We start from the raw sequence: 15,092 nt of genomic DNA, 5'->3' as shown, positions 1-15,092 counted from the left end.
ATCAAATACATCAGACTAATCAAAAAATAAACAGTGTATTTCGTTGTTTTAGAAGGTGATCTGTGCGTAAAAAGACGACAGAAATGCCTTTTTTAATGACTTTTTCCCTGATCCAACGTCCTCCGAGGATGATTTGTTTTTCATATTTATGTAATTCTGCTGTCAGCGCCTCTCAGCTCCTCTCCAAGCTGCCCAACGCTAAATGGTCCAGATGGTTTTGTCAGGTTTTCTTCTTCCAGCCCCCATATGAGCGCATATGGCACCACACCGGTTAATATCAGCCAGATAGTAAACATTCTTCTAGCGTTTCGCCAGAAACTATTGCACCAAAATCTTTCATCTCTTATTCATATTCTTGGTCGGATTCCATCCACACTGATAAATATCGTAGATATCTGTTGTAAGTTAATTTATTCTGAACAGTGCTGAGTCCTGTATTCAGGCGATATCTTCATTTGGGCATAAAATCCTTCCCAAATGAAAGCTTTATTTTGTGGGTAGCGTAACTGAGTGTGGTCACGCCCCGTTGCTGCCTTTCTTATCCTTTCCTCCGGTGAATCCTCCCCTCCGCTGACGTATGAGGATCCTCTGTTGCTGCCCACGGCCTTGGACAAAACAGCCGGCGGTTATAAAACGCTCATCGGAACTCCTGCGCGTCAATCCCCGAAGGCGCAGCGACTCACTCGCCAGAGCCAAACTTCAGCAGAGATAGCACAAAGCAGGCTAACTCGCTCTTGGCTTTGGTTCGAGATGGAGATTCGTTGGACGGTGAAGCGCCCCAGCCGGCACAGCGTAAAGAGTGAGTTCTCCTCCATCACGCACCTGTTCATTTTGCAAATGCGCTCCCGTGATTAGGTCGCTTAGTGTGCTTTGGCAATCACTGGTGGTGTGTTTGATTTAAATACAAATAATCACGTTCCAAACTGTGCAACCTATCTATAGATCCGAAGCCTTACGGTAAACTGCGCTTTTACGCACATTTTGTTTATACTTTGCGCACCGAATTAAGACCATTAACATTTAGTTTTTGTTTTATAGTTATGACTGTTTGTGGTTATAAATGTGAGGAATGTAATAGAAAATGGGAACCAGGAACGCAAGCACTCTAATTTTTGTCATCAATCATTTCTGAGAAGCAAAGGCGAGTTACTGCAACCTCCACTTTTTCTTATTCACATGCAGATATAGTCATGATAAAAGATGATTTATTTTTTTTACTTTCCTGTAATTTTACGCAATCAAAACTAAATCCAAGATCGCCATAGCTGTATTACGCACATTACGCACACATTACGCACGGAGAGCAAAACTAATAGGTTTGATATGGCGGATACATTGACTTTAACTGGTTATCCCGCTCTCACTTTAGGGTAAATGAGACTGACATAAAGCAAGAACTTGTGTATTATTCTACCTAAAACCCAGTCTGATCCTCTTCAGTGTTGAGCACAGTTATTTAATAGTCCATCTTGTAAAGAGGTCAGAGGTGAGTCACTGGAAAATCTTGCGCACAACAGGTGAATGGGAACTTAATTATTATTTCATGCACGTACTTTTCCTGCATTGGTCACTTTTGTGTTCCGATATTCAAGCTTGCCAACATGCTGTGGAATTATTCATAAGAACAGAAATGGATACTGATCCGGTTACGGATTTTACGCAACACTAAACTTGGCAAACCTCTTGCAAGAAATTTCCTTTCGGTTTAGCTGGCATGCAGAATAAGAAACAAGGTTAATCTAGTGCCGTATGGCACGTATGGTTTTTAGTGATGTATTTATAGATGCCTGAATGCAGATTTGTGGTGATTTTGCTCCTCATTGCATTACTGACCACTATTGTGCAGCTTGGCTTAGGTAAAGTGATCCTGCACATATGAATAGTTAAACTATTTCTGTAATGTGATCTGACGAATAATATATGAGCCCCAAAGGTCTGGGGATCATTAACAAGTCACCGATGAAAGCACAGCAGCATTAACAAAGAATAATTGACAGCAGCAACAGACATTGCAAACAAGATGAGACAAAAATTTACAGAAATTACAGAAGCATTTCTTTCTTTCTTTGTCACACACAGTGTGCCAAAAGAAATGTGCACACTTTCAAAACATGACAAATTACTGAAAAGAATGACACAACAGCAGTCCTTTTCATACCTTGAAAAAATAACCAAAACTTCTTTCTCTATCTCTCCAAACAGGTAGACTGTCCCTGTGGCTGATTGTGTGGTTGGTGGTGGTGAAGCCAAGCGGAGCGACAGCATGTCCCAGGCTCTGCGTGTGTTACCCTGTGCCTATGACAGTCAGCTGCCAGTCACAGAACCTCACCATTGTGCCGGCTGGTGTGCCATATGACTCACAGCGCGTTTTCTTGCAGAATAATCGCATCACAGAACTCCACGCAGACTCCTTCGGCTTTGAGACTCAAGTGAGAATGGCTCAGTGTCTGTGTTTCCATCTGAGCATCAGTTCCCAGCAGTATTTACAGACATTCTGAATATCCTTCACTGCATTTTTTTTTTAAAAGCCTCTTTTTTACTGTAATTGTACAGGTGCTGTGGCTATATGGCAACAACATTACATGGATTGAAGCTGGGGCCTTTAGTAAGCTCAGGGTACTGGAGGAGCTGGATCTAGGTGACAACCCCTCCCTGAGGCACCTGGAAGGTGGAGCTTTCAGAGGTTTGGAGAAGCTGCAGAGCCTGCATATGCACCGTTGCAAGCTGGCTGCTCTCCCCCATGACCTTTTCCACAAACTGTACAGCCTGCAGTTTCTCTACCTGCAGGTAAACACCACACACACACATATACACACACGCTGTACACTATAAAGGAATGCACACGGGGCTATTATGCATCAGGATGCATGCAAATACTGCAAAGTGGATTTATGAACAGAGCTGTCATATTCACATATTTGCTGCACACTTAATTATTATGCACATTACAAAAATGTAAAGAGAGCAAGTACACAAATATACAAGAGCAAAAAGAGATTTCTGACATCCACCAATCTAGATCCAGATCACCTCCAAAATTCAGTGGGGTCTTCCATGCCCTAATTTTTATCTATGGTGGAAATTTGGTGAGAATTTGTGAAGTAGTTTTGATGTAATCCTCTAAAGCCTATATAAAGTGAAATGTTGATCCAGAATCTGGATCCAGATCACCTCCAACATTTAATTCAGTCTTCCATGGCCTAATATCTATCTGTGAGGAAAATGTAATCAAAATCTGTTCAGTAGTTTTGACATAATCCTTAAAAGCCTATAAAGTGAAATCCTGAGCCAGAATGCAGGTCTGGATCTGGATCACCTCCAAAATTCAGTGGAGTCTTCCATGGCCTGTTATTTATCTGTGATGTTAATTTCCTCAAAATCTGTGTAGTAGATTTTACATAATCCTGCTAAAAGACAAACAGACAGACAAATAAACAGTGATGATTTTATTATGTCCCCGGTGGACATAATAAGCTCAGAAGGTTCAGACCCAAAGTAATCACACACAACAGATTTGTTGCCAGATTGCAGTCAAGAGATGACACAGTGTTAGCAAATTGAGTAGCTGTCAAATTCTTAATGCATATTTAAATAAGCACACAACTCACTAAGCGGAACAACCGCCCACTTTCTGTGAAGGAGTAGAATGCACATGGCACACTCCAGAAGCAAAAAGATCAACATCATTAATTCTAACTGAATTTTTTTCATCCCTCAGGAAAATCAGCTGCATATTCTGCAGGATGATCTGTTCTCTGATTTGGTCAATCTCACCCATCTCTTCCTCCATGGAAACCGCATCCGCACCTTGTCTGAGAATGTTTTCCGAGGCCTGGTCAACCTGGACCGCCTCCTTCTCCATGACAACCGCATCAGGCAGGTCAATCGTCGGGCATTCCGTGATCTGGGCCGCCTGACCATCCTTTATCTGTTCAATAACTCCTTGTCTGAGCTGCCAGGCCAGACTATGAAAGATACCCAAGGCATCCAATTCCTTCGCCTCAATGGCAATCCCTGGTCCTGTGGCTGTGAGGCACGTCCCCTGTGGGAATGGTTTCGCCAGGCCCGGATCTCTTCCTCAGAGCTGGTCTGCACATCCCCAGCCAAACGCCGTGGACAGGACCTCCGGTTTCTCCGTGAACTGGACTTTGCACTCTGCCCCCTCCCTGACCCAGGCTCTCTGGCTGGAACCACCACTACCACCTTCAGTTCCAAGACCCGCTGGTGGTTCTCCAAGCACAAGCCTGCATCATCATCTAAAGCCTTGTACCAGAAGAGTGCAGAAACAGTCAAGACCTTCCCATTTTCCTCAGTCAAGCCACAGTACCTCCCCAACCTCTCCAAATCATTCCCCTCCAAGTATGAACTGTCAGAAGAGGAGGCAGCGCTCCCCAAGCTGGATACGGAAGAATACTGGGCCAACTACGGCAACGAGGATGCCACCATCCTGTGCTTTGAGCAGGAGTGTCCCACGGGCTATGAAAGCTCAGCTTTCTCTTCATGCTCCTTTTTAAACACAACTCCATTCTTCTTCACTTTCCTGTCCGTCTCCATCACCACATTCTTCCTCCATTTTCATTTTGGCTGAGCACCACTTTCCTGCTCTACATCTCTCCTGTGACATATTTCCCTGCACTTTCCAAATCTAAAATAACAATAATTATATCTTAATTTAGTTAACTCTTTGATGTGCAGGCGGACCTACACACTGCTGCAGGAGACAGACAGGACAGCAGTGACGGGTTTCACAGAGCGGAGACCAGCTGAGTCTGTACAAAGCAGAATAGTTTTTCAGAACTGAAACAGCTGCTGATTAGCACAGGCTTCAGATAAAAACAGGGATAGTGTTATCAGTAAATCTGGTCACCGTACCAAAGTAGCAGTTACCATGAGACAGAGCGCAGACAGACAGGGTACAGTAAGATGGTTAGTTGATGTTTGTTAACACTTCACAGCTGTGGCCATGCAGCAAAAAATGCAGGTGTTGTGACTTGTTTTCAGATTTTCTCTATCGCTTCATGCTCACGTCCAACCATCGCTAAGGGTAAGCGCAAACATTCATTGTGGTATTATTATTTATTTTACAAATCACTTAAATAAAAGTTACACAGCAGACAAAAGGCCTGGAATGAGAGGAAAGGAAGAAGTGCACACAGAATTTGAGAGAAAACTGGTATACGGCACAAGCAGTTACAGCTTTAGAAAACAAAGAAGTTGAACCAATTACTGAATGTGCAGCTGTGGCCAGGTTCATAAGTTTTTGGACAGTGACACAGGCTTTGTAATTTTGTTTCTGTACAACACCACAGCGGATGTGTGATACAAATAACGCAAGAGGAGAAGCTACATAGTGCAACTTTTGCTTGTTCCTTCACCAGTCACAGCTTCATGGTGGACTGGAGCTGGTGGTGTGTGGAGGTAAAATTACAAAAATTTTGTCATTGTCCAACTATTTATGGACTTGACTGTAAATACAGGCCTGAGAGCCGGAGCTTCTGTCCAGTCCTGGTCCAGAACAACAGAATCAAAAGCATGAAGCACCACAACCACTCACACTCATACCACACACCAGCCTTTGTATATTCGCTCATCTCATTCTCTCCTGTATTGTTTATTCTTTTCATTAGTCTTGAACAAGTTTTACTTTATTTTGAAATCTGATATTATATTATTTAACTACAGCTTATGGTGATAGACAAGATACGTAGACGTATGCAAATGGGAGATGAACAAATGAAACGTGGAAAATTCCTCATGTTTGTCATGTTTTTGTCGCTTTCCTTCAGAAAAACCTGTAGGCTGTTCTGGAGCTTTCAGTGCTGGTATCCCCAAAAGGACTCAAAAGTTCAAATTTAATAAACCAGCAGATTATTATTGAATAAGATTAACACTTAGATTAGCATTTTCAGAAGTGTGTTTGTGAATGCGTGCTTGCATCCGTGTGTGTGTGTGTGTGTATAATTTTTATTCGGGAATATTGGAGACAAATGTATTGCTTTGATTAGATCTGTAGTCCATTTTTTATTGTCTCAGAATGAAAGTGAAACAAGATATTGTTGCAAAAATTAATTTGCAAGCGACCCAAAGCAGTTTCACCATCGGGAGATGTTGTTTTCTGAGTAAACTCTGAGGGGTCCTTGTCATTCTGTCATATAAGACAGAACCTATTTCACAGCCAGGGGGAACTTTCTGAAACGTCTATCATGAAGGCCGACTTTACTCTTATTCGCTGTGGCCATTTGTAACTTGTCAATCATCTGTGTTCACCCAAAGTATGACTGCGATGCAAGGTAGATTCTGCACACAGCCACAAAGCTGTGACACTGCTAGATTCTGTATTTTTCAATGGAAATCTGTGAGACAGTGTTTGGTTTTATGAATAAAGAAAGATAATATACAAGTGAGTGAGAGTCTTTATTGTATATGATAAAACTGGGGAAGTCAGTGAGTTATTTCACTTGTACATGTTGCTGAAAGTGGGGGCAGTGTCTTAAAACACACAATTTTGCAGAGTAAAATATACTCTGCCAGGATAACATTTGGTCCCAGGCCAAACAGAGTTAAATACACTTTAGCATAGAGTGAAATCAGCTCTACCGTCTTGTCAAATCACATTTTTCAACTCCAGCAAAAGTCATTCACAGCATGATAGAATTGATTTAGCACTGTGATAGAGCATATTTGACTCTATTTGGACTGGGACCAAATATTATCCTGGCAGAGTATATTTTACTCTGCAAAATGTACTGTGCACAGTTAAAGAATTGTAGGACGTTTATGCTTTTCTTGCAGTTTATTCAAGCATTTTCACACTTTTCTTGATATCATTTCCACTTTTTCAAAACACTTAAGACATTCACCATGCATACCCACAGACTATATGAAATAAACTGCCAATACTTTTGGACTGCTTTGATATAAAATGCATTATAGTGTTGCAAGGTTATGGCAGCATGCACCACTTTTGGTTAAAATAAGAAATGTATTGGTGGTTGCAGTGTAATTTAGACTAAATCTTAACTGATGTGCTCAGGTGCAACTTTAAAAGCACAATGTAAACGGATACAGGAGAAGTTGACTCGATGCAAACTTGACTCCAGGTGTGACCTGGTCCCAAGACTAAACCTACTCAACGCTAACCCGGGCTGAGTTTGTAACCTGGGCCAAGTTCTCCGGAGGGATGAGTTCTCAAGTTACCTTGTGGCCATGGTATTGACAAGCGTGAAAACTGTAACATGAAACGACAGTCATATGCAATATGCATATGCATTCTAAAACCACTTACTCCATTTGAAGTCTATCCCAGAGGTCATGGGGTGAGAAGTGGGGTACACCCCGAAGAGGTCTCAGGGCTGACATGTGTAGACAGACAAACACATTCATACTTACAGCTCTTTTAGAGTCACCAATTCCAACCTGGTCTCAGGCTGCCAATTCACCTAATCTGCATGTCTTTGGAAGTGTGAGAAACCCGGACCACCCAGAAGGAATCCACACAAATGCAGGGAGAACATGCAAACTGCACACAGAAAGCACCAGGACAAACGTGAACTCGGGACCTTCTCACTGTGAGGAAACAGTACAAACCACTAAGCTACTGTGCCACTCCCATATGCAAATGTAAATGGTAAATATAAAGCTAAAAAAGTAGTTAAAACTTCCAAAATAACACTAAGGAACATGAAAGTTTGAGAGCTAGTATGTGCACACAGAGACGCAACATGTGATGTGAGTGCATGTTGAGCAAGCTAAGTGTGTGTTCACTCTACAGCCCAATGAGCTTTGTCAGTGTGCAGGAAGCAGCTATAAAGGGCCAAGTGTGTGTGTGTGTGTGTGTGTGTGTGTGTGTGTGTGTGTGTGTGTGTGTGTGTGTGTGTGTGTGTGTGTGTGTGTGTGTGTGTGTGTGTGTGTGTGTGTGTGTGTGTGTGTGTGTGTGTGTGTGATTCACAGATCGGGCAGAATGGGGAACATGTCAGAATGAAAATGATGTGATAATTTGTCCCGGAATCAGCACTCCCCCTCAACACTTTCATCTCACCCTGTTAATGATGATGTTGATGATGAAGATGATGTGCTCATGGATATGTTTATGAGTGCAGGGACCAGTGAAGGTGCCAATAGGTTTAGATGTTCAAAAAACATTAATGCACAGAACAAAATTTGGTTTGACAAACAGTGAAAGACGAGGAGTGAAATCTGTCCACCTCCTCCTTACTGTGGATATTTTTGGCCGACTGGTTCATCCATATTTATTGAGTTTTCACTTTATCCCTCCCATTTTCTTCTCCTTGTGTTTTCTTTTGCGCTCCATGCTTCTAGAGTCAGATTAAATGTGGATTTTGGCAGTGAAACTGCTGTGACAGGGCAACACGCTGATGAAATATTGCAGGAAATTAAAGAAATGTGGCTGTAAGTTTTGTGTTAACGTTCCAACAAAAGTATGTTGAAGAAACATGCGGAAAACTGCTGAACTAGCTTCTTTAGATTAGATATACTTTATTGATCTCACAATGGAGAAATTACGTTTACACTCCAGTTACCTCAGACAGCAATTAGTCCACAGTTATTACTTGTTTACCGTAATAATGGCACACATCAGAGTTAAAGACAGCACAAACACATTTGACATTGTTTATGTGCATTAAGTTTGAAGAAGTCCGTTATCCGAATTGAGGCAAGTGGGTGAAGGCCACGCAGCCACCATCATCAGCTTGGGGGGAGGGTCGACGTGGGCTTGCAGCTAAAACTGCACTGCCCCCGCTGAAGGGAAAAGTAATGACATTAGCGGCGCCGGAAAGGGTGGGTGTTGGTGGGGGGGGAGGAAATGGAACATGCTTCAGTCCTGTGAAAAGCAGTTTATTGTCTTTGTGAGATGAGATAAGAAACAGCCAATGTTCCCCAGGCCAAAACCAATCCCTCTGGAGGAGACAGTCGGGCAATTTGAACTTCAGGCTTGATAAGCCTGTAATGTTATTGTTACAGCAGTGAAATCACTTTTTAACAGTTCCACTTGCACAACCAAATCCCAATTATGAATTAAGAATATTCCCAATTATGAATTAAGAATATTCACCGGCCTCTGAAATCTTCAGCTTCAACTGCAAGGCACGCATCTGCTCCAAGATGTGATCCCATTTGCATCTGAGTTCAAGAGTCATCGCAGTCTGACAATGCACTGCCTTGCCAACCTCGTTAATCATGACGGACAAGCGAGAAGTCGTGGTTCTTGATGCCGCGTCTTTCCAATTTTCCGGTAGATCAGGGCAGCACATAAGGCAAAAAGTAACAGCCCTGCTACCATGAGACCAAAAATGAATAAATCCTTGACGTCCTCAATGGAGAAAGGCGCCAAGCATACAACACGCCAAGACCCCCAGGAGTCCAGGACATAGCCCGCAGGATATGTTCCATCTGGGCAGGTAGGATCCCCTGGTCCTGACCTTCTTGTAGAAAAAATGGTGTCAATAACATTCAGAGACCAGCTGATCAATTCCATGGTTAATCCAATAGTAGTCCAATAGATCCAGAATCCAATATAATTTGAGAAATTCACAGTCTGGTGAAGTAGGGACTTGAAGGTTAAAGGCAGAGAACAAAGATAAGGGAGAGTGGAGGAGATGCGACCGCCCTCGTCGGAGTCCCAAGCTGAACTTTGACTGTTGTCCTGTGACGGCCTGAAAATGCAGCAACAACATTTTATGTTTTCAAGTGGAAAGATGAACAACAATGAAAGGAACAATCAAAATTTAAGGAAAATCCTCAGTAAGGGCCCCTTGACACATAACACAATTCAAGTTGACTAGCGCACGAAGGAGGAATTGCATGCCAATTGTGAAAAATCGGAACTGCCTCCAATGCCTCATACACATGTTGCTACTACCTCCAATGCCTTGTACACCTGTTGCTATAACTATTTGCACACACTAGCGGCTAGAAGACAAAGTGTGCCCTGTGAGAGCCTATTTGATCCCTCTCGTGGCAGGTGTTGGCCAAATTCCAGCTGACACACACAAACATCTAACACCGCTCGTTCGGCACTTAGAAAATGTGTGGCCATTTGCGCTGTTAGCATGAAAACAGTCAGCAGACAATCACTTTCAAGCTGGATGTGAAATTTGTCTAAGTGCCCCCACGACTGTGATGTTGCTGAGTACACATGTGGTGTGCCAGAGTGTTGGATCCCCCCCACTACACGTGTGCGTGTTTTGCATGCTCCCCCAACACATGGTGTGCATGTGGTTTGTGCCCCCCACATGGGAGGTGCCTCTCATCTGATCACAGAGTGACACCTTGGTTTGTGCGCTGGATGGACAGGCGGCGTGGCCGGCTGTCTCTGGTCCTGGACTTCACAGCTGCAGAACACGTACCATGTTGACAGACACGCACATGTGTGTGATTGCTGTCCTCACGTGGAAATACATAAAAACATATATCGCTTTTGCAACGGGCTGGAGAGCACGCACGGTACGCACATTGACAGGCTGTCCCAGCTGAAACAGACCATCAGTTCATATGGACACGCAGCAGCTGATCTGAATGTCACGTCTGTCTGACAGGACACGCGTGTCCTGTGAGCAGCGTACCACAGGACTATATGACAAGCCAACAGTGCAACAAATACGCCACTTTAAGTCACGTATCAGCAGAAATACGTCGTAACAAACACCATTTGGTCAGATATCACAGCGCTTTTTTCTTTTTTAAAAAAGTATGTGTATGTCCTTGCTGATTTTAGTCATTCCACGCTCCTGTTATAAGACAGTGATTGTAGCACAGTGGTAAGGTTTCTGTCTAGTAATTAGAGCTTTTGTAAATTGCAGGTTCGAATCCTGTGAGTGGCATTTATTTTTTATGTAACCAGGGTTATTTAACCTCAGGGTTCTGTATTGCATCCCCTTTTATTTATTATTTATATCAACCCAGTGATATTCACTAAATATACAGCTGGTTTTTATTTTATTTTATTCCATATCAGCGTGGTGCAACACATCCCTGCTGCTCGCACTGTGCCCATCCCGCTGCAGCGGTTTCATGCACAACACCGTTGAGTGAACGAAACTATCGGCAGCGGGATTGTTCGCGCCTGCCCATTGGCTTGATGTTTTTGTGGTTCACTCATACAAGCTGTTCCTCCGTGATTCACCCTGATTTGTACTTATTCATACTATGTGTGAAGGGGCCCTTAAACATGTTTGATAAAAGGTCTGTCCACTTAAAATCTGTGGCACAATTAGGCACTGTAATTAATAGCTGTACCTGGATAAATCTGCAAAAAACTTAAAGCTACAGTATGGAGGACCAAGAAGTGTTTATTGGCATAAATAGAATATAGCATTCATAACCATCTGTGCATTACTGTGTAAATTGCCTCCAACAATGAATTGTGTTTTCATGAACTTATAAATGAGCCCTTCATGAATACATAGAAGTGGGCCCCCTCATGGAGGCCTCCATGTTACAGTGGCATGTTAACACATGAGCACAAAAGGGACATACTTACTCTGTCTTTTACATTTTACAGTGCATCCTGAAGACTGAAAAAAGAGGAGGAATCAATAGTCACTCTCTTAGACACGGTCTGCTGGTTGCTAGTCCAGGCTAATAAGTTTGAGAACCCTCATTTGTGTGATGGAAGATCAGACATATAGTTTAACACAAGAGATGGTAAAGGAGCACGAATTCCAGTCACCAAAGAACAGAAAATGTGAAGGGAAACAAAATTGTGATTGGTGATGGCATAATGTAATCGCCAAACTTCACCACTAGATGACACTAAATCATACACACTGTAGGTTTAAGAAGTTGCTTACAAAAATGAAAACCAGTGGTAGAAATACAAAAGAAGAAAATAAATAAATAAATACAATAAAATAAAAAGTAGTTGTACTCACAGTAGTACACACAGAGTAATTACCCACATGATGCATATCAGGTAGACAGAGATTGAGGAGGAAGATGTGTTGCAGGTATGAGGTACTCAGCTGTTTCAAATCAATTAGCTGTGGTGAATGACTGCTGCTCCCATAAATTGTAATAGCTTGATAGGGGACCCCAATGCAGAGAACAACAATGGATGTAAGTAAAAATCTGATTTATTTTCCAAAGAAAATAGGAATAGGAATACATGACAATCAGACAGGACGTTTTATGCGATGTGAGCGAAAAGCAGTTATACAAAATCTGTTATATACGGTGTTTATTACATGGAAAACAATACAAAAACACTGGGACTTTTGGCCAGTGAGTGCGAGTATCCGGTTTATACGATGACAGATTAGGCGGATTTTCCTACTCGGGCTTTTATTACCAAGATGTCATCAGTAACCTGACTGATGACCACATTATGCACCCACCCAGCCATGGAGAAGCTGTAGGCATCCAAGCTTTAATAAGCCTCCAGAGCTTCTCCTGTGTAGGGTGATGGAGTGTTGATAAAGTAGTTCAAAATGTCTGGATACCGCACATCTGGCTTCCACTCAATATCGATAAAACCGGTGAACTTCTCAAAGGAAATACTCACTGTTTGTTCATGTGTGGCTGTTTGTCATGGTATGTTGTATGGTTGGGGCCCCGTCTCCTCGGTGTCTCACATCACAGTTATTGTCTTCACCACTTGTCTCTTGTTCTTGTCTGTCTTTGTGTTGTTTTGGTGGTCGGCCCTTCCTGATAGAAGTTGTCGGCTGGCTTTGAGTAGGATGTTGTAGGCTGATCGGGAAGGGCGGACGGGGGTCACACACACACACCACATTCACTCATGCACTACATACCTTCTGTCTTGCAAGAATAAATTGCATATATGGGTGTTAATGTTCATAAATGGCTCTGCCAGTGTGGCATTTATCATTACTATATATATGGGAGGAAAAAATATTCATAGTGATGTATGAAAAATTATAGGTTACAAGCTGTTCACAAACAGGCAAAAACATAACCTCCTCCCAAGTTCACTGGTGGAGGTAATGATAAAACAAAGATGATTATTTTTAAAGTGATTTTTTACATTTTTAATACAATATAATGAAAATGAAAAATAAATAAAATATTTTTAAAATGAAATCAGTTAAAAGTGGGCTGTGGCATTAATAAATTTGAGTGTAGCTGGTCCAGACCTTGCTCATACATTGAAATGTCATATGTCATAATTTGGTGCTGTATAAATAAATTTAACTGAATTGAAATTGGATATAATTTTGTTTTAATTTTATATTAAATTTTTTAATTCATAAAGTTTTTTTTACCTATTAAAATAAAATATTAATTGACCCAATGGTGCCCAAACATTTTCATACAATTTCAACTAATCTCTCTCATCACACTGTAGCACTGACAACTACAAAAGCACTCAGTAAAGTGTATCCTTGCACCAATCCCAGCCCCTTTGACCTCTTAACTTACAAACTCTGAAATTTATGCATTACTTCAAGAAAGACTGATGAGAAACTTTTTAAAAAGGCCATATATTGTGATGTTGATGAAGGTTGACAAAGTATTTATCTACACATTTATTTTTCACCCCTCCACCACAGTGACCAGGCTCACATCAAAGAGTAATAGTGTAATTGTCACATCACGTCTCATGCACATATTCATTTTACAACTGCAGTTCTAAAATATTTACAACTTATTTTGAGGAATTCAAGGACACCTTCATCACAGATCAACAAACATGACCCTCGCCATTCCGTGACACTCTTGTCCATCTGTACAAACACCAAAGAAAGCATTAATCATGACCAGTTTTGCCATATGTCCATACTGGTACATTGTAACTATAATGTAGGCATTTGCTGTTGCTTCCTTCCATGGCTGGAAGGAAGCAAAGTTTTGTTTGATCATGGGAAGCACTGTATATGACATTTTCCGGTGGAGAAAAACAACCAAACCATTAGCACACACAATGCCTCTGAAGTCCCAAGACTTTGTTGTGCACTTATCACACAACATGCCCACTCAATTCTTTTCTCGCCTCTTCTTTTGTCTCTTTACCTGCCATTCATACTTTGCGCTGTCACTCAGTCTTTTGTCTGAATTCCAATCACATCAGCACTTCTCTGTCACACAGTCTCCCCTACATGGCTGTGCTTTTCTTAGCAAGCCTGCTTGTTGGCTAGCCAAAGTTGGGTCACTGGTTTGCATGTTCACTGACGTTAATCCTCAGAACAATCAGAAGCCAAATAAAGACTCACACTGTGACGACACAGGATCCAGTATGGAAACAGAGAAGCGAAGCGAGAGAGAGGAGAGTTGGATGCATTCCTTCACATCAGAATACAGTGAAAGCAAAAGTGACCTGAGTAGTTTGAGAACTATAACCCTGCAAGCACCTCATCTGATTTGTCAGCTTTCATGACTTGTTTGCAGCACTGATTAAATCTTACTGTGCAACATGAGAAAAACTGATTACTTTTGACCTTGACAGGTTCCCCCCAAAAAGGAAGAAAACATAGGATGGGTCAATCCTGAAACAGTGACAGTTTTCATAAAAATGTAGTTTGACTTTGCAGTAAGTTCATCTGATAATCGATAATGAGTTTATCACCAAAAATGGGTAAAGAGGACACTCGGCATGTTGTCCAAAAAATGCTCAAGATGTCGACCAAAGGAACTAAAAACACACTGCTGTACACCACTACAGCGGAGCTGAACTGAAACTATCAAGATGAGCCTGTAATGTTGACTAGAGCGCTGCACTGGGATTGGGTTCCACCGGGACCCGCAGGACCCAATGCAAATCGTGCAGGAGCAGGTGGTCAGAACTGAGATTTTGAAGAGTGGGTGGCTAAAAAACACTGCGGGAACGGAAATGACAACAAAGGAGAATAGTGTAAAGTATGCAGTGTCCACACGCTACTTTCAGAGAATGTCTTTAATTTAACAGGAGTCACAGACATAACAGGAGCAAACAGGTATACATACAGACAGACACACAGCCAGTGAGTTACCATGGCAACAATGCATGCCCATATATGGCACACATAAGGGAAACTGTCTTTAAACTAAATGAAAACAACCAAATAGTAGCGCTATTCCTGACCAGTGCACCAAAAGACATACAGACCAGGGAATTAAAACAAACAACCCCATTAATCTGT

At 42.0% G+C, this 15,092-nt stretch overlaps 1 protein-coding gene across 1 annotated transcript; it reads left to right on the top strand.

Annotated features, from left to right (window-relative positions):
* The first annotated feature begins 645 nt into the window (after window positions 1-645).
* rtn4rl2b (reticulon 4 receptor-like 2b) lies at window positions 646-4,720 on the top strand. The gene is made up of 4 exons (XM_034181463.1): window positions 646-799; window positions 2,203-2,429; window positions 2,554-2,787; window positions 3,719-4,720. Exons 1-4 carry the CDS (start codon window positions 751-753, stop codon window positions 4,586-4,588), a joined length of 1,380 nt encoding a protein of 459 aa, XP_034037354.1. The 5' UTR covers window positions 646-750; the 3' UTR covers window positions 4,589-4,720.
* Window positions 4,721-15,092: the final 10,372 nt, after the last annotated feature.

The sequence above is a fragment of the Thalassophryne amazonica genome, chromosome 11 (genome assembly GCF_902500255.1).
Source record: "Thalassophryne amazonica chromosome 11, fThaAma1.1, whole genome shotgun sequence".
Lineage (NCBI taxonomy): Eukaryota > Metazoa > Chordata > Actinopteri > Batrachoidiformes > Batrachoididae > Thalassophryne > Thalassophryne amazonica.
This window is presented reverse-complemented; position numbering and strand designations above follow the sequence as displayed.

Bases quoted from the DNA above. Each gene is read 5' to 3' on its own strand.
- rtn4rl2b (XM_034181463.1), top strand. From the start codon at position 751: ATGGAGATTCGTTGGACGGTGAAGCGCCCCAGCCGGCACAGCGTAAAG. The intron at 800-2,202 runs GTGAGTTCTCCT...CTCTCCAAACAG, and splicing joins CAGCCGGCACAGCGTAAAGA to GTAGACTGTCCCTGTGGCTG. The intron at 2,788-3,718 runs GTAAACACCACA...TTCATCCCTCAG, and splicing joins TGCAGTTTCTCTACCTGCAG to GAAAATCAGCTGCATATTCT.